Source organism: Corvus cornix, chromosome 2 (genome assembly GCF_000738735.6).
Source record: "Corvus cornix cornix isolate S_Up_H32 chromosome 2, ASM73873v5, whole genome shotgun sequence".
In the NCBI taxonomy this organism is placed as follows: Eukaryota; Metazoa; Chordata; class Aves; order Passeriformes; family Corvidae; genus Corvus; species Corvus cornix.
Window position 1 is genome coordinate 34,996,703 of NC_046333.1, and position 18,644 is coordinate 35,015,346.

The 18,644-nt window shown below is 45.5% G+C and overlaps 1 protein-coding gene across 2 annotated transcripts in view; it reads left to right on the forward strand.

Moving 5' to 3' along the window:
- The window catches only part of TMC2 (transmembrane channel like 2), a 32,425-nt gene extending 26,940 nt beyond the window's left edge, over nt 1–5,485 (forward strand). For both annotated transcript variants that reach the window (XM_019285363.3, XM_039550169.1), the window contains 3 exons: nt 1,999–2,077; nt 3,653–3,773; nt 4,866–5,485. In XM_019285363.3, coding sequence (XP_019140908.3) covers nt 1,999–2,077; nt 3,653–3,773; nt 4,866–5,119 — 454 coding nt within the window. In that variant the 3' untranslated portion in view covers nt 5,120–5,485. The remainder of the gene's footprint in view (nt 1–1,998; nt 2,078–3,652; nt 3,774–4,865) is intronic.
- The last annotated feature ends 13,159 nt before the right edge of the window (nt 5,486–18,644 follow it).

Consider the following 18,644-nt stretch of genomic DNA (forward strand, 5'->3'; position numbering starts at 1 on the left):
TGTGGCCTGCAGAACTTCCTGGCAGAGGACAGAAGCATTTTACTGCATCAAGAAGGGGGAAAAATTAAAATTTCTATGCAGGCTAGAAAAGGACAGTGACCCACACTCTAACCAGAACTGGAGACACAGTACATCAGAGAAGAGGGGTGCCGTGGTTTAAGCCCAGCTGGAAATTAAGCACTTCCCATCTACTTGCTCAGTCTCCTCTCTCTCTCCCCCACTCTGGTGGAATGGAGAGAAGAATCAAACCAAAACTTGTAGGTTGGGATAAGAGCAGTCTAGTAATCAAAGTAAAATATAGTAATAATGGTAAATGATAATAATAATAGAAAGGGAAAAACAAGTGACACGCAGTTGCTCACCACCCACTGATGGATGCCAGACCCCCCCTTCCCAAAACCAGATTGGCCCCCATTCCAGGTAACTCCCCTGTTTATATACTGGGCATTATGTTCTATGGTGTGGAATATCCCCTGGGTCAGTTCAGGTCACATGTCCCACCTATGCCCCCTCCCAGTTTCTTTTGTGTACCTCCTCACTGGCAGAGCATGAGACAAAAACAAAGGTCCTTGCTGGACTTAGGATAAACAAGAATTAGCAAAACACAGAACACTGGTGTGTTATCAACACCATTCTTATTCACAGCCCTGATTACAAGGTAATATTTTCTAGGCAATGAGCTTGATAACATAGAAGAAATAAAACTATCACATCTTTACAGAAGAACAAAAAGAAAAAACAATTTCCAAGAGGATTTTCAGGACAGAGAGCCTAGATCACCAAGACTGAGTTTTGGGTTAATGTTACACAAAAGGAGGCAAATGTGTTTCCTCTAGACAGACCCCTGTAAAAAGCCTCAAGAAAGGCAATTCTAAGCACTGCTTCCTGATCTGACACCTGGAAACCAACATGCCAGTACATGGTGCCTTGCTGAGCTTAGGGTCAGGCACTCAGTTGATGAAATCCTTGAGTATGGTTTGAGGATGTTGAACGTGGCTGGAGAAACACAGGCAGGTTATGAACTGTTTGGAAACCTTTTTTCTTTCCCTACCTTTTTTTTTCTAAGAAGATTTTCTACTTTATTTTTAAAAAACGCAAACAACTACAGCAGTGAACTGAATGGCTGGTACTTTTCCTGGGAATGGCTTGGAGTTGCTGAACAGATGATGGTTATGATTTAGAAAAATAAAAGCACTCCACAAAAGCAGGAGGAGACATTTTTTTGCTACCAAAATATTACTGGCTGGTGAGTGTCAGAGGTGGTGAGACAGACCCAGACACTTGGGCATGTTTGAAAACACAGCCTCCCTGTGTGCCAGAGGCTGGCAGCCAGCATGCCCTCTCCCATCCCCGCTTGCCTTTCAGTTCCCTCCAGCTTGGCTCAGTTTTCCCCTGGCTTTGGCGTGCCCTTTCTGGAGAAGACAGGATCAAAACAAAAGCCGGTGGCTCTACTCCAATCTGGCTTCTGCTTGCCCTCTGTTCCTGTCTCTGCTCGCTCTCAAGGGCCCTGTCTGGGGACAGAGGATGCAGCTGGTCCTAGAAAAGGGGGAAGGAGGACTGTTCCTTGGGCACTGCTTTTCAAAAGAGGGGTCAAGGCCTTATTCCACCACTATTTCCCTGGTTTCCTAGTTCTTTCCTAAGGTCCCTGTGTTACCTGGTGGCAGTTGCATCTCAAGGCTGGTGCCTGGTTTCACCACGGTTGGTGCAAAGGAAGCAAAGGGAGCCTATGGCCAGCCAAGGTGGACGCACAAGGGCAGGGTGGTCATTTTTCTTCTGTTTGAGCAGAACTGAGCTACTGGATGGGCTCAGCTCATCTCAGCTAACCATACCACAGGCAGCCCAAATTCTTCCTAAACCTTGAGCCTCTAAAAGCAGTTCGGAAAAAGTTGGTGGAAAAACTAGGTATTAGAAGGTAGGCAAAAAATTACACGTTCCCTTCTTGTGAAACTTCCTCTTTCCCCTGATTCTATCACTACAGCACCCTGCTTTCTTTTCCAGCCTCGCCATCTATTACCTGAATGCTGTGTCTGAAGCATATCAGCGAGCCAATGCAGAGTTGAAGAAGAAAATGCAAATGGTAGGTATTGATCTGGCAAAGCTGCCTTTGAAATACCATGCACCTCAATTTTGATGTGTAGCATATGCTTTTAAATCCCTCTTCACTTCTGAACACAAGAAGATGATGTATTTTATGCTTGTTCAGTCCCCTCTGAGGGCATTTAATGTCTAGCTGCACAGAGTGGTCACATCCCATAACAGCCTGCTATTTCATACACCAGAACTACTGTTGGCTTTCCCATAAACTGTGTTTTCCATGTACAAAATTAAGTTACCTCGAAGTTCAGGCAATGCTTTGGTGTCTGAGATTTACCAGGAGCAATGATAAGCCCATGAAAACCACAGCCAGATTTTGTACAAGCTGAAGAGCAAAGAGCCATAATGAACAATATGGCAATTACATTTTTTTTTTTTTACCACTGATTCTCAAAACACCTTACAGAGGAGGCTGTTTCTGCTGTGCACGTGGGAAAAGCAAGATATAGACAGATGCAATGACTTGAACTAGCAAGGTAGGATTTGGGCCTCATGATATCCAGAACTGTGAGAAGTTGCAACATGTAGAGGACCATAACACAAGGGTTCCTGAACTAGGTCTGCCAGAAGGATACCTGCAAAAACAAGGCTCTGCTCAGAGAATGAGTCTTAATGAGAAACAGCAAAGGTGTCCTGGTACCAGGGCTTGTGCTGATCTGGCAACATCAGTTTCCTCCAGAGTTTTCTAGTTGTTGCTTTGTATGACATAGATGTGCCCAAAATATCAAGCCTTGCATCAGGAGAGGATGTGATATCGTCAAAGGACTCATATCAGCCATTTTACTGGCATAAGCCAAGGAAGCAGTCCCACATAAAGCCAAACATCTCATAAAGCAGAGATTGCTGCAACATTAAAAGTGAGGATGTGAGTGCTGAGAAATGGGACTCCATAAATTATATTTAAATGCTCCAATGCAGAGTTAATCACTCATGCACATGTCTTAAACTAAGTGCCTTGGTGCAAGAGCTGAACAAGTGCTACAGCACACTGGGACTTTGGGGCACTTGGTCTATTTCATTGCACAGCCTGGCTGTGATCAGGGCTAAAGGGATCACGCAGCAGGACTCAGCGCTATACAAATGTACAGATTCCTTCTACTATCTGGAAGAAAATCTTTTGCAGCACTAGTTGTATGCAAGTAAAGCCAAAGACAGCCCTACATTCCATCCCTATGCTGCTGTACCTTCTCCTTCTTCCTCTGGCATTTATCCCTGACACCCTCTCTCACAAGAAGCTCATATTTAAAACAAACCAATACACCAGAGAGGGCAGATTGGTAGCTGCAGCAACACACAGACAGCCTAACAGACCTAAACCATGTAATCAGCAAGTGCTTTGCCCTGAGAGGAGCAGAGCCATTGTTTTCCAGTCCTGCCTGGGATGTACTTTCTTTCCCAGAAACACTTGGTCACCGGACCAAGATTCAGCACCTTGAACTTGGTAAAGAGATCCATTCACCCCAACAAACACTTAGCCAGGAAAACATGACACCAGGTCACCATTTCCCAGATTACATCTGCAGTTTTTAACTAAACCAAATGGTTTTCATTGATGCAGCAACGTGAAGAGGAGAAAAACAAGAGAAACAACAAAGCCAGTACCAACCCTATGCTGCAAGATCTGGAGGATTTACTTACACCAAGTATGAAGACTGAAAGTCCCCCTAAACAAGCAGAAGGTAAAAATTAAACAATCTCCCCATAACACTTCTGAAAAGGCTCATTTAGCCACCAAAGTGACTGGGTAGGATTGAGAAACTGGAGGGATACACCTTAGCAAGGGATTGGATGAGTATAATTAGCACAGATTTTGTCCTCTCACATAAGTCCACCTGCCAATGGAAACCCAGGAAGGGCACACTTTTAGACTAGATTATATCTCACACAGGCTTGTTACAGTGGGAATTGTAATCCAAAATTATGGTTCACCCCCCAACTATTAGCCATGCTGGTCATGAAACCAGCAATTTATTCTGGGAGCAACATTTAAATTCCAGTGTTGTTTCTGGGCTGATGAGCTGAGTCAGACTTTTCCTTCCTGAGTTGAGCTTTTCATTGGAAAATTCATCATGAATGAGGCTGAAACTTTTCACAGGATTGGGTTAGGTCTTAGGGTAAATAAATGCATCATGTAAGCTCTGCTGTGGGGGTCCATGACTGGGCAGAAAGAAGCAGGAGGAGGCATTAGCACTCAGGATCTGGGTATTTTCAAAGAAAATGGATCCTTCAGGCTTGATCTCAACCAGCCACTTCCTGACTGCTAGAGCTTCCATCTCTCATTTGTGAAAATCACTTGAAAGATTTTGATTTTATCTTGGTACAGGTGAGAAAAACAGACCAGTGCCACCGTAGCCCCTTTGAATTTAGATGGGCTGAGATGAACTGGAAGGTTCAGAGTAACCCAATACAGATTCCCTCCAAAGCAGACCCAAGGCATTCATTTTATCGGAAATAGTGCTGGCAGTGTTTTGAGTGCACTGAAAATAAAGACTAAAATCAGCAATTACCCGTGACCACCCCATGCCTGGCTAGTAGGATTATCATGTCTTATAAATGCATCAGTAAGAACCTGACAAGAGGGATTGGGCAGCAGAGACATGTACTGGCTGTTGAGTGGGGGCAGAACAGTCTTAGTCCTGGTTTCTTCACTCAGATGCTCAAACACAAATCCTCAGACACTGGTTATTGCACAGAGAAACAGCAGCCGCCGGGGAGAGGATGAAAGGCAGTGTTTGCTCCCAAGAAAATAACATTCATAATCTTTGCTCTAGACAAGAAAATAGAGTCTCTGAATGGAACCAGCCCGGTCAGGAAACCAGGCAGAGGAGAAGTCCTGGATGGCAGCCCCATGGCCGGTGGGAGAGGAGCAGCGTTCACCCCACCATCACAAGTGTTTGTGACACAGCCACGGACACTGGGTGTTCGGGCACCCTACCCTGGCCAGCCCAGGCCATGGGGGTACCCACTGGGACCAGTTCCTGGAAGAGGGAGAGGGCAGCCATGCTACCCACGGGCTGCTCGATAACCTCAGTGAAGTTTCTCCTGTTTGACATTAGAATACATGAACTGTTGTAGTTTTCGTAGGAAACGATTCCTGCATGTTGGACATCCACTCGTGGTGGTGTGTATCTATCCAACACTCTCTAATATAAATTTGTTTAGACACTTAGTAGTACTTCAGAGTTGTAACCCCAAAGGCTGTGCTGATTTTTGTCAGAAGGGAAATGGGAGGCAGTCAGAACAAAAATCAGCCATGATATTGCTGAACTGCTTCACACAGGACACAGCCCTCTGGCCACTAACAGCAGTGACCTTGCTCTGTGGAGCAAGTGCTTGCCAGTCCTTTCAAAGGCTTCTTTAATTAATAAAAGTGGTGTGAGTTTACCTGTCATTTAAACAGAGGTTTCTTGTGGTTTTTTTCTGTTGTTCCTCTGCCTGAAGAATTTAGTATTCTTTAAAAAAATGAGTGTTCCTGCTCAGCCACAAGGCAGCTGCTACTAGGAGTAGAGGATTCCTACCAGAGGAGATTTCGTCAGCTGCATTTTGTCCCTTATGACAGTCTACCTCCTCCAAACTTCCACCTTTTTGTTTCAATCTCACCACTGCTTTCTCTAGGTTCCCACTTTTCTCCTCCTTTCACAGTCTGTTGACAGCAGCTTGCACCATTATTTCAATCCCTGGATATGATTCCTAGCCTAGCAACACCATGCAGCACAACTGAGAGACTAACACTGCCTTGGCCTAGTTTCTGATTATAACCAGTTAGAAATTCCTGGTGCAATTTAAGAACAGTATCATCCTGATCTACAGGACTTCCCAGGATTCTGTGACAGACCTTCTCTGGGTTGACCTGCTCTTTTACACTGACAGTTTCTTCCTGTTGTTGACATAAACCCATCCTGGTCAGCTTAGATCTGGTGTTCAGATACGTTGTTCTTCATAAAAATGTCTATAAAAAAATAAAATTTTTCAAATCCATAACCCTAGATAGTAACAGTTCTGCTAAACCTGGAATATTTGGATTTAAAAAGGTCCTCACTTTGAATTTTTTTCTACTAAATTCCATAAATCTTGTGGAATGCTGTTCAGGACAAGAAACTCAATAACTTATTTCTCCTCTATGTCTTGACAGCACAGAGCATTTGACCTTCAGCCTGGGAATGCCCACCTCTCAGGAGCTGGGAAAAGCAGTCAGGTCAGACATGAAGCAGACTGGAAAAAGGCTTCAGTCTTTCAGGTCTAATACAACAAAAAGTTTTAGACATCTGCTTTTTCACAGAAATTAGGAGCTTAAATATTGTTCTGTGCTTACTTGAAAATAGAGACCTAGCTCATTTGTTGATGTCTGTACTTTATAATAGAGACCAGAGCCCTAGAGAGTGCTTATAGGAGATGCAAGCAAGAGACAAATAAAAGGAGAGTTTGGAATTTCTTCAAAAATTAAATCATTGCACTTTGTTTTCAAATACAGAGAAGTCAATGGATTGTTTCTAGAAATAGCTGTTCCTGGTGCACAGCTCAAAATCAATTTGGCTGTTCCCAGAACACTGCTATGGTCAGGGTTGGTCGTTCTCCCAGGGAGCCTCCATGTGAGAAGCTGTTCATCAGATTTTTTTCCTGGGCTTGGAAGGACGTTTCTCTTTGATGGGTCCCACAGATAAGGTCTTGCCTTGCCTCTTTGCCGTGAGAGTTGCTGATGCAACATGGCTGTGGTGAGCGCTTTGCAGAGATACCCAGTCACTGAACTGGACAAAAGTCAGACAAGAGAAGGTCCTTTCCAGGAGATAGAAGCTGTGGTCCCCCATCTTTCTTTTCAGGTGTCAGACTGATCAGAAAGTGCTGGGGGAAGGTGCTGCCAGCCTGCTAACCCAGCAGGATATCACAGAAACAACACAGTGCCCTGATTTCAGCACAGCTTGTCTGCCTTGCAGATTTTGCTATCTTAGGGAATGGTTGCATATCAAGGAAGAGGGGTCTCCTCCTCTTCACTCCTCAGCTCACACTGAAACACAATTTGGAATGGGGAGAATGTGGGTTCAGATCTCACTCACCTCTGCTAGAAAACAGAAAGAGGCTGGAAACGTGCGTGTGCATGCATCTGTGCACACAAATAAAGGCAACGAGAGATATGAAGGAGCCATAAAGAACTCCAGACAGGTTTTGAAAGCCAGAGAAGCAGAGACAGACTTAGGCCAGATGAGTAACTATTACAGGATTTGGATACTCTCTGCATCAGGCCCCTGAATCAGACCTGCAATAATATGGAGCATTCCAAAGCACTTTGTCATCTCTGGAGCTCACAACTGCCCATTAGCTAATTACTCTGTCATGGCTTGTTTATCTCTTATTATAATATGTTCAGTTCACCCATTGATCAATGTCTTTTGCAAGCTCAGAGACTCTAGGATACCAGGGCCATAGTATCAGCCTGACAATTCCTGCAGACCAGCGGCAACTCTCTTCCCTGCCTTCAATCCACAATGGGGTCCTCTGTCAGAGCGCAGCAGTTGTGAAAGGTGTAAAAATGCCAACCCTCACTCCTCATACTGACTGAAATGATTGTCCCTGTCTTGGAGTTTTGAGTCCATTTACCAGTTCTTCATGTGCAGCTGAAGGTTAAACGCCACAAACTCACTGGAATATTCAGTAGTGTTTGGTTTCATCCCTGTTTCTCCATTCTTAGAAACAGCAAAAAGCCCTTGTCTAAGCATTGATTTCCAACCCCCTAACATTTGTTGAAAGACTATGTCCATCTCAATCTTTCTCCAGGGATCAGTCTAACTTCAAGGGGAAAGAAAAAAAAAAGATAAAAGCTCAGTGGTAAGTACTGGGAGCCTCCTAGTAACATCTCACACAGCTTATAGCTTGCATTCATAGATGACTAGAAGAACCCTCTGCATTGCAAATTTTTCACATCTTGTACTGCCACTAGCTCAAACACTGCATCCAAAAGGTTTTGATAAAAAAAACAAGGAAATTTCTAAGCTTAATTATTTTATTATTCTACTCATCAGAGGTTTGGTTTTAAACAGGGAGCTCTCCTGGGCATCAGTTTTTAGTTTTCATGGCCAGGCAGAGCATCTGCTCAGTGTTACTGATGAACAGGAATCTCAGCAAAATAAAAAAAAATAAAAGGACAATTTTGCAAAACGTGGCTAAACATGAGCTGTGAAGAGGATAACAACATGCACTCTTCTCTTAGGGTAGAAAACATAACTCAGACATTTCTATCACAATGTGCTCAGCTGTACACAGGACAAGCTGCTTTCTGTACTCTCAATGAACAGAAAACAGTAGACACCATTAAACAGGTTTGCTCAGAAACCCAGGAAAGAATGCAAAGCATACACTGGTTTTGTATTCAGTACCAAGGCACCCTGGCTTCTCCAAAGCAGAAAAAAAAGCTTTTTGCTGCAGAAGGACTGTAAGTCCTTTTCAAAAGGGAACCTTGAAACACCTGAACTTGTATTTTCAGGTAGCTTATATGAAGCTTTCCAAGGAGAGAAAGGGAAACAAGCACTGAATGCCACCACTACTGACAGCAATCTTTTTCCTGATAACCTCACTTTTTCCAAACAAGCAGTCAAGATCATCTTGAGCTTTCATCCTCTGATCCTATAGCTAACCCTGCACTATGGCAAAGCCCTTTATCACACATTCTGAACCTCCACAGAAATAAAATTGTCACCTTGCCTGAAAATGTGAGCTGCAGAGGTCCTGTGTGTCATCCACCTCTTTTCTTCTTTGGAACCTTTCTCTGATCATGGACAGGGGAGAGGGTTTTCTTGTACCAGTTAACAGCTCTGGGGATGGATTTTTAGTTTCTTTCAGGGTGCTAAGGAGGGTTGTCAGCTGCACATCTAAGCTAAAGAAACCTCTCACCTACAGGCAGGCTCCAGACACCACAAGAGCCACTGCAGGGACAAGGGTCACAAGCTGCACTGGCACCAGCACCTGCTGAGAAACTTCCTCTGACAAATCCAGGCAAGGAAGACAACCAAAAACCACTTCCCGACACACAGAAAAAATTCTTGGCGATGGAGACTGGGATTTTATCAGTTTATCCTGTCCCACAAGCTTGAGGAGCCCCATGAGCTCCTGCCTGGCTGGGCAGGAGCTCTGTCAGTGCCAGTCTGGGAATGTCCACCTTCAAGGAGCTGAGCAAAGGAGTCTGGCTAGGTCAGACATGAGGCAGATTCAAAAAGGATTCCCCTTTAAAGGTCTAACCCAAGAAAAACACTTGAGTATCTGTTGCCTCACAGGAATTAGGAGCTTAAATACTGTGTTGTGCTTATTCATGGAGACCTAGCTCTTTTCTTGATTTCTTTGGCTTATAAAAGAGACCAGAATGTTAAATTGCTTCCAGGAAATACAAGCAAGAGACAGATAAAAGGAGACTTCAGAATTTCTTCAAAAATCAGGTGATTGTGTTTTGCTTTCAAGTACAGAGAAGCCAATGGGTCATTTCTAGAAACAGCTGCACCGCTCAAAGGTGGACATTCACAGACCAGCACTGGCAGAAGCCCAGCGAGGCAGGGCCTCTGACAGTGTCAGGAGCATCAGAGTGGCTTCTGTGCTGGTGAAGATGTGCTAAGAATCAACGTAATGTCCTGTGGGCCCTTGAGTTGACCTCAGCAGGCTGTGGGTACAGCAGGTCTGCCATCTTCCTGCACCCCAGCATGTTCTGACCCCTCTCTGCAGCCATGTATCAGCGCTTTTGCTGCCACTCAAGCAGGTCAAACAGGGACCTTGGAGCCTGACCCCCCTACCTCTCTAAACCACATCTCTTCAAAGCAGCAATGTCCTGGTAAGAAAAAAATGAAGTGCTTGCCAAAAGATTTTAAAAGAGAGATTTCCCCCATTTTGATTCATGCTGCATGCAATGTTATCAGCTCTTCAGCCTGACAGCCGTGGGGATTTTTTTCCTCTCTGTCATGGTTTTCTTTCCATTTGCCTGAGCCCTGAGGCAGCAGCTTGTCCTTTGGCAGGTGGCAGCCTGGCTTCATCTGCAGCCAAGGCTTTATCACTCCCAAATGCTCAGATTCAGTTTTCCCCTGGGGAAAAAAGTGACTCTGAAACCCCAGGTTTTCTAGGTCCTGGCCCGTTTCTCACACAATGTAGTCATCAATGCTGAATCAGAATTCAGCCTTGTGTTTTAAACGGACTATACCAACACAATGCTGTGTTGAGCTAATGGAGGGAGGCTTGGCTTTGCTGCAGTCACAGCACCCAACTCCCTGGGGTTCCATTCCATTCAGACATCTACAAACATCCAAACTCACTTGTGAGCATTGTCTCTAAATCTTAAATTGGTACCACATCCTCCATGACCTCAGCAAACAGAAGTCACCAAGCTCCCACATGTCTGTGTTTCAGGCACTGAGATCAAGATGAGTGGATTTTTAAAATGTTTCAGAATTGGTATTATTTTCTGCACCACTCCTTCATGATTGACAGAAAAACCAGAGAGCACTGAAGCACAGAGATTTCTCTGCAGCTGGTGCTCCAAGCACGCAGGTGGAGGGAGGAGAGCCGACAGGGAGGGAGGGAGGGAGGGAAGGAGGGAGGGATGGATGGAGGGATGGATGCCATTTCCCAGCATCAAGCAGAGGCTTCATGTGCATCAGCCTCAAACCCCCCGGAAAGACCAAATGGACAAAAGTCACCTGAAGGTAGCAGAGAAGCCAAGGGGAGGAAAAGGACAACCACTGAGAGTCTTCTCCACCTCCTGGGGACCAGACCCAGGCAGGAGAGCAACAGTGGGACGCAAGAAGCCCCAGTGCTGAGCTCAGCTGTGCTCCCTGGAGGCTCATGCCCAAGGCAACGAGAGTGGGATTTAGCATCCTTTAACCCAGCTCACAGAGCTGGGAAATCAAGAGGGTAAGAAATTCAACAGCCCTGCACCTGTCTTAGGGCCAGCGTGGGGGTAAGGGCACACTGTACCCAACACTGCTGTACAAGGCAGTGAAAAAGCTTTTCAAGGAAACAGCTGCAGGATATAAAAGCAGGAGAGCTTCTCCATTAGGAACTGAGCAATGCTTGCACAAGCTGCCAATGTCATCCCTTTCCTGGCAATGTGGGAGGGAGAAAAAATAACTTCAGCTCAGTTGAAAATAAAATGAAAACAACCATAGAGGCGCAGCCCTGTTACCTGGACTGCTTGAGGACAGACAAACCATCACAGCCATCGAGTGTACAGATAAGGTTAGTAGGAGGTGGAACATTATTTTAATGGCATTACTAACTCATTTTTCCAGGGAAGAGCAGCTGCAGAAACATCCCAAGCAGCTGTGCCCTCCTCCTTCCTCCATTCTCTCTCCCTCCCTCATAGCAAAGTTGTTTGGAGGAGCCAAGGCTTTTCCTACAAAAGCCTCCAGATCCAAACCTTCATCTAATTAAGAAACATTTCACACATATGGGACTTCTGGGTTTTTTTGGATAGCAGCAGCAGTAAATAATTCAGTGCCTTGGCAGATGTTCAGGATCTTCAGAATATGAAGGCTATTATCAGATTTATTTTAATAATGTACCTGGAGGGCTCAGGACCAGGAAGAGAGGAAAAAATGCCACCACCATAATAAAAATCATGCCTTCTTCATTAGCCAGAGCACTTTGCTACAGCAGCTTGGACAGAGCAGCACAAACACTGCCTGAACATCAACGGAGCTTCACTGCCACCACAGCAGCACCGCTGTGGCTTGCAGGTCCCCCAGCTCCATCAGCAGCTGCTGCAGCATGGAAACAGCTCCAAGGCCAGGGCTGCAGGGCTTTTGCAGAGGGCCCTGACAAACTCAGCTTCTGCTCCTCAAGACGCCCAGCAGTTTTTGGAGGAAAAGGCTGCCGCAGCATTTTGATACTGCATTTGCAAATGTAACAAATGAGCCGCTGGCAAGGTTTTCTTCACAAGCAGCTCCAGCTCTGCCTGGGGAACTCTCTGCAGCTTCTGCTCAACTTTCCACACCTCTGTCTTCATGCCCACATAGTATGGGGTTGTGCCACAGCATCAGAGAGCCAGCAGTGGGTAAACATCTGGCTTAGCACTGCCCTGAGCACTGACCTGTGGACAAAAGCAATTCCCTTGAGCAGAAAGGGTGGAAATCTGTTGTAACCCATCTCTGGGGAAAGTCCAGTGTCACTCACATGCCCTTTCAGCACTTTATGTCCTCCCAAATGCCTGTGCCAGTAACTTGGAGGGTACATAGCTTTTAATGGTCTTTGGCTGGCTCTGAGGAGCTGAACTAGTTGTGCTGGAACAGGACAAGTCACCGCTGGGTCTGCAACACTACCATGGTGCCAGTGAAGCCAAGTAGTGTATCTGAACTGGTGATCCATCAAACAGCCCAAACCACCCCATTGTTCGGGATGAACCAGACATACATTGCTCACAGTACTCCTCCAACCCAAAGTCCAGGAGAAAAAACAAATCTCCACCTAAAATAAAGGGTTTCCTCTTTCCTGCCACCACCAGACTTTGAATTCAGAGGAAAGAACATAGAAGGCAAGGCAGAGCCTCTGAAAGTAACATCTGTTTAAACTACTTGTGAGACTACTCTTCCACCCAGCCACAGGTGAGAAGGGAGCCTCTGGGCAGTTTTGGGGGCTCCACAACACCCAGATGCATCCTAGACAGCGTCCCTTAAATCTCACCTAACCAGGAAGATGTGCCAAGCACACGTTTGCCACAGGGGTCCCTATAGTACCAGCAGTATATTGCATGAGCAGCTCCAGCAGCTGCTGAGCTCACCCCAGCCTTGGAGAGCAACAGGGCAGCTGCTCTGTGCCTGATGCCCACCCTGCTCCCCTCGGGCTTACACTGCCCCATGGGAGGCACTCACTGCTCCCCTCCGTATTTTGTGTTGCAATTACCAGCAGAAGAGCAGTGCCTACCAAATGGACACTAGAAGGGAAGGTCAATCCACTGTTCTTGTAATGGTAGAAGATTTAAAATAAAATTTGAAGAAATGCAGAAGCTTGACACTTACCTTAACAGAGCAAGCTCCATCCCTCGGATCCTAGGAGAGTAGAGACAGCACAGGCCACAAAAGAATGGCTTCACAGAGCACTCAACCCACTGGGGCACTACTCAAGAGTTGATAACTTGGCATATTTTAAATCACAAGTCTCAGATTTGACATTTTATGAAGTTCCTTCTTCTATATTCAAGGTATGGTTTGAGAAATCCCAGTTCTCATTTTGAAACAATAAACACAGACATGTAGCTTTCACAGAACAAAAATAAAATTTAAAACAAGAAGTAGGGGCAGCATAGGAGTCAAGGAGGAATCCAAGACACACTTAGGGAAACGAAGTATGACTTGAATTTTATCCCAAACTTTTTCAAAGGGCTGAACCCTTGAAATCAGAAAAACTAATTGCTAGACTTCTCAGCCCTTCTGAGAGAGATGATGGAGAACCACTGGCTGCTTACAGCAGACAAAGTGGGTTTGCCTCACAAAGCCGAGAAGAAAAGACAACAGCACATTCACTCCTGCCCCACACCTGCCCTTGTGAGAAAATGGTAGGAGACACTTCAACCCATGGCACCTGGGGCTCATAAAACCCTACTCAGCTGGCAGCAGGAATGTGGCTTAAAGGAGCCTTCAGAAAAGACGCTGCAGAGAGGGAAGTGGTGCTGCCTTTTTTTTTTTTTTTTTTTTTTTTTAATCTTTCCACTCAAATTAGAGCCTCTAACAGCAAAATAACAAGTGGGGGGAAATGGCACACAGTTGATTCCCTCTCTGCATGTGCTGCTTAATTTTTTCATACATAAACAAAGCCAACAGGTGCAGTGAATTGTATACCTGGGAGCTTTGGGAGTACTAGGGAGAAGACAAGTCATTCTAGAAAATGCTGGAAGCAATAAACCAAACAGAAAAGATGAGTTAGAAAGGTTCCAACACGGACTTTCTTCAATTAGGAGCACTTGCAGCCAGCAGCATCCCACACTTGCTCCCTTCGGGAAATTAAAATCAAGATCAAGGTTTGCAGCTGAGCATGGAGGCAACAAGTTTAACATTCAGACACTTATAGAAAAATAGTAGGATTTTGGTTGATTGGGGTTTTTTTAAGTATCTTATGGTCCCTGTGAGACGGCACCATTCTGGTACAGGAAGTCAAAATGCCAGGCCAGGGGCAGCTTTGTACCTTCCCTCCCCGGGTGTCGGCTCTGTCCGGCTCTCCTGCCACGCTGCCAGCGGCGGCCGAGATAAGGACAAACCAGGAATAACAGCCCCATCTACTGGAGACTGAGAAGCGATCCGCACACTCGTATTTTGCAGTTCTGCAACGCACCCCCATCCTAACACCTGCCAGGTGGGAGCGATGCTCGGGTGTTTGCCTGCTCCCGGAAAGCCACTTCTGTCGCCATGCCAGCGTCTGAGTGGCAAAGGCTGGTGTGGTTGTCCTGACCTAGTTCAGACCCAAAAGGCAAACATCCAGACCATCTCCTCCACTCTGAGCATCCCCTGGGCTCTCCAGAGGTAAGGTTGCAAACATTCTGGACCCAGTTCCTTGGGCAATGCTAACAAATTCAACACTCCAAGTGAGAACTTGAGCTTTACAGCAGCTTTCCAGGCTGTACGGCCGCACCCTGACATCCCCAGCTGCAGCACAGGAGGGAACAGTGCCAGCACTCCTGTTACGGCAAAAGCCTGCCCCAATCTTAGACACAACTGTCCTCGTGGCAGAGCAGCTCTGAGATTTGAGTCGTGCCACACCTCTCATGCTGAGCTCCCTGCTTTGCAAAACCCTAAATCTGACCCTGACCCACATACGCAATGGAACAGTGTATAGTCCCATTGAGCACCCAAAATGTTGTTTCAGTCCTCAGCATCCACCTCTGGCCCATGCAATACACCCTGTTCTCCCCCTCTGAGCTGCTAAACCCCAAGCCCCATACTACAGGTAGTGGGCACAGGCCATCCCTGTGCACTGTGGTACCCCCCTGTCCTGCCCAAGTCACCAGCTGTGACTGTACCAAAATGAGGAGTGAGCTGTGTTACTCAACCCAAGGAACCCTTCCGCATGTGGTGCAATGGCATTTAGCGTGAAGACTAAGGTTTTCTACCAAAGCAGGTTTTTCTGGCCCTCAAAGCATGGTTAGGGAGCCATAACTTCAAAGGATGCATCCTGCATCCGTTTAGAATTTATTTTATTCATGCTTGAACAGAACTAATAAAAGCAATCTTGTAGCCAGTGAAACAAACACTGACAGAAATATTTAGGACTCTGTCACATGAGAAGACACATCAGTTGAACTCAAGTCTTTATTAACACTTTATAAACTGAAGATTTAAGCAGCAGCCCAGAAGAGACATGTTCTTTCAGCTACAGAGATAACAATCAAAAAGGTATCTTCACTATGTAGTTTTGTTCATCATTGACTACTGAGTGTAAATAAAGTATAAATAAAAATGACATGCTTAAGTTGGACAGCAGAAAAATGGTAGTGAGTGCTCTTAAAATCACAAGTACTAAAAAACCAAAGGAAAACAGGTTCAGAAATCAGTGCCCCACAAAGCAAGGAACTGAGAAAATCAGTGTTGTGACATAGCAACTCTACCCATGCCCAAGGTGTTTATCAGTCTGCCTCTTTGCAGGGCTGATAATCAATAAAGTTCTTTACTCCCAGTGCAACACACAACTGTAACACTGTTCTACCTTTACCTGCCATACAGACTCGATGCAGAGGAGGTTTTCACCAGCTCTGAGGCTTTGTGGTTTTCACAAGCTCTAGGCTGCAAGGGCTGGGAGCTGGCAGTGCCAAGCATTAGCTGGAGGAAAGACAATGCCTGAAATGCTGGCTGATGTCTCTTTGGAAGCTGCAGGGCAGGGGGGAGATGCTCCAGCAACACCTTGGTCCTCTAGCAATAATGAGATAAATCTGGAATCTTTCTTTTTGCTCCCTCTGCCAGGACATACATGCTCAAGATACTTCATCTGTCCAAAGAAGGTTCAAGAGACACAGCTTTGGAGAGTGCTGCATTCATGACAGTTGCAAATTTGCCATGTGCGTTACTCCACGGAGTCTATCTCCATCAAGATGCTATTAATCCAAGGAAGAAAAAAAAATTTATATTACATGATCCACTCCAACTAGATGCTCATAGTCCTGGGTGGGGAGGAAGCCTCCTAAGAGGAGCAGTGAGGTGAATTCATCAATCACACACACTTTAGTTTCCTTTCCATGCTTACTTACATGGTGCACGGACTTCAATAAACAGGCTCACAATATGAGTACACCATACTCCTGAAAGTCAGCATCAAACATACCATAGCCTTGTTCAGTTTTACAAAGCAAAACAGACTACAGATGCAATGAGGGGAACATTTTTGCAGCCTGGATTTAAGCAGAGAGATGAATCTCTTTAACTGTGCATAAAACCCTTTGCTTCCTACAAAAGAAAAGCCTTGGTATAATCCTACAGTAATACATGGATACTAAAAATATTGTGATTATTTGGGCAAAGAAGTGGGCAAAGAAGTGACTGGAGTGGGAAAGGAACATCTGTGAATGGTGGCATATAAATTAGGGAGGGAACTAGAGAGCACGTGTGTGAGAGATTCATGGATCACACAGTAGCACATTGGCAAGGCCTCCAACAGCTCATTTCTCCAGAGGGGTTATACGATGCTCAGCAACACCAGCCAGCTCCTGTTGAGACCAACTCTGGAAGAAGGCTATCCTAAGCACACCTAGCTCCATTTAACCCAGCTCCATCAACCCAAATCAACCACAAAGAGAAGGTCACAGAGAAAGGAAACACTACCATGACCCTCAGTGGAAATTGTCACTATACAGAGACCTCTGCCTAAGCCATTTTGGGTCAAATCAGATGAATTCAGAACAACACAGTTACAAGTTCCCTGCTGGCTTTATTCAACATCAACACTGCACTTGCCAGAAAAGAAAATGCAATAATAAACAAGCCAGTGTCTCTAGGATTTGCTCCTGCCTCCTCTACCTGCTCCTCTACACTGCCTCAATAGATTACATCTGCCAGGTATTTGCCACAGGGGAAGCTCTCAGATGTAGGATCTTCTGCTATGTCTCTGCTGCTGTCTCCACTCATGTGCTGAGACCTTTCCTTCCCTGGGCCGCTGAGGATCACAGCCTTCCTGCAATGCATCCTCTGCTGTCACAGCCAAGGCTGCCTCCTTCTCTGAAAGGCTGCTATTCATCCCCTCTCCAGTGCTGCAGGCAAACGAGCTCTCCCACTCTACCCCAGTTAATTAACCCAACACGGTGATTCTGAACCCACATGCAGCGATCTGCCTCCTGACCAAGCTGTGCACATCCACCTGCCACTGCCAGTCCTCAGTTCTAAGACCAACAATCATGAAAGTCGAAGTGATACTTAAGGAAATACTTAAATGAAAACAGCCACATTCCAGAAACACTCCAGGAATATTTCAGTAGCAAGTACTCAGAAGTGATCGACTTAAAACAGCACCATCACCCACACAGGAGCTGTCTGATGACTTCTACACACTCGTTAGCAGGAACACATTCGCATGAAGAAGTTACACAACAGATGAAGAAAAGGGACAATGGTGAAACAGTAGGAGCAGAGATTCAGTGTACGGGTAAGACTGTGCTCTGAGTTTGCAAATTTTTAATGTGGCAGAGTGAATACAAAGTCCAGGCCAACAAACCTTTTGGGATAATCTCAGATCTGGGGAGTCAATCAGCAGGTGCTGTACAGGCTGTCCTCAATCCAGCTACAACACCCAACCTTAGTCCCAAAATGACCAGGCTCTCAATCCACCCAACACACAAGTGACAGACCTCAGGTGGCAGGAAGGAGCCTCCCCCCGAAGGGTGCTGGAAAGTAAAGTACTGGAGGATGTGCCACAAGCACACATCTGAGGGACACGGTGCACAAACAGAACAGGGAGGGCTCTTTCAGGAACAAATGAAGTGCTCACCTGCCTCTTGGCTAAATACTGTTCATTATCAACAAAATCTTTAGTCACCTTGCATGTAATAGGTAAAGACAAGAAGAAGAAAGATCAGTCTCCTTTGGACAGATACTGTGCAGTAATATGCATAACTTGCTTTAGGCTTTTTTTACTGCTAATATGCACTATTACAGCAAAATGAAATGAGCACATGTCAAGAGAAAAGATTCTTTTACAGGTTGATTGGCAGTGCTGAAGGTACAAAAAGGAGAATCTGCAACTACACAAATATGGAAAAAAGGATCCAATCTGAGCAATCTTCACCTCCAACAAACAAAACCTCATTTCTCATGGTGAAGGGTTTACCTTCCATTACTGCCAATAATCACAGCAATATAATCCTCAAGAATTGAAGCAGATGAATTAATATGGTGTTTTTTTTCTTGAAGATTCCTGCAGTACTTTTGAAGAAGTAATTGATAATACTGATGCTAAAGCTAGGACTCCAACAGAGGAGCAGCTGCCACTCAAGGGCTCTGTTCTCCACACTGTGCAGTCAGGCCACCTCCCACACCTGGTCACCAGAACACCCTGCAAAGGTGTGAAACCCCAAGGAGAATGACAAGAACAGCCCATTTGGGTGGGCCCAG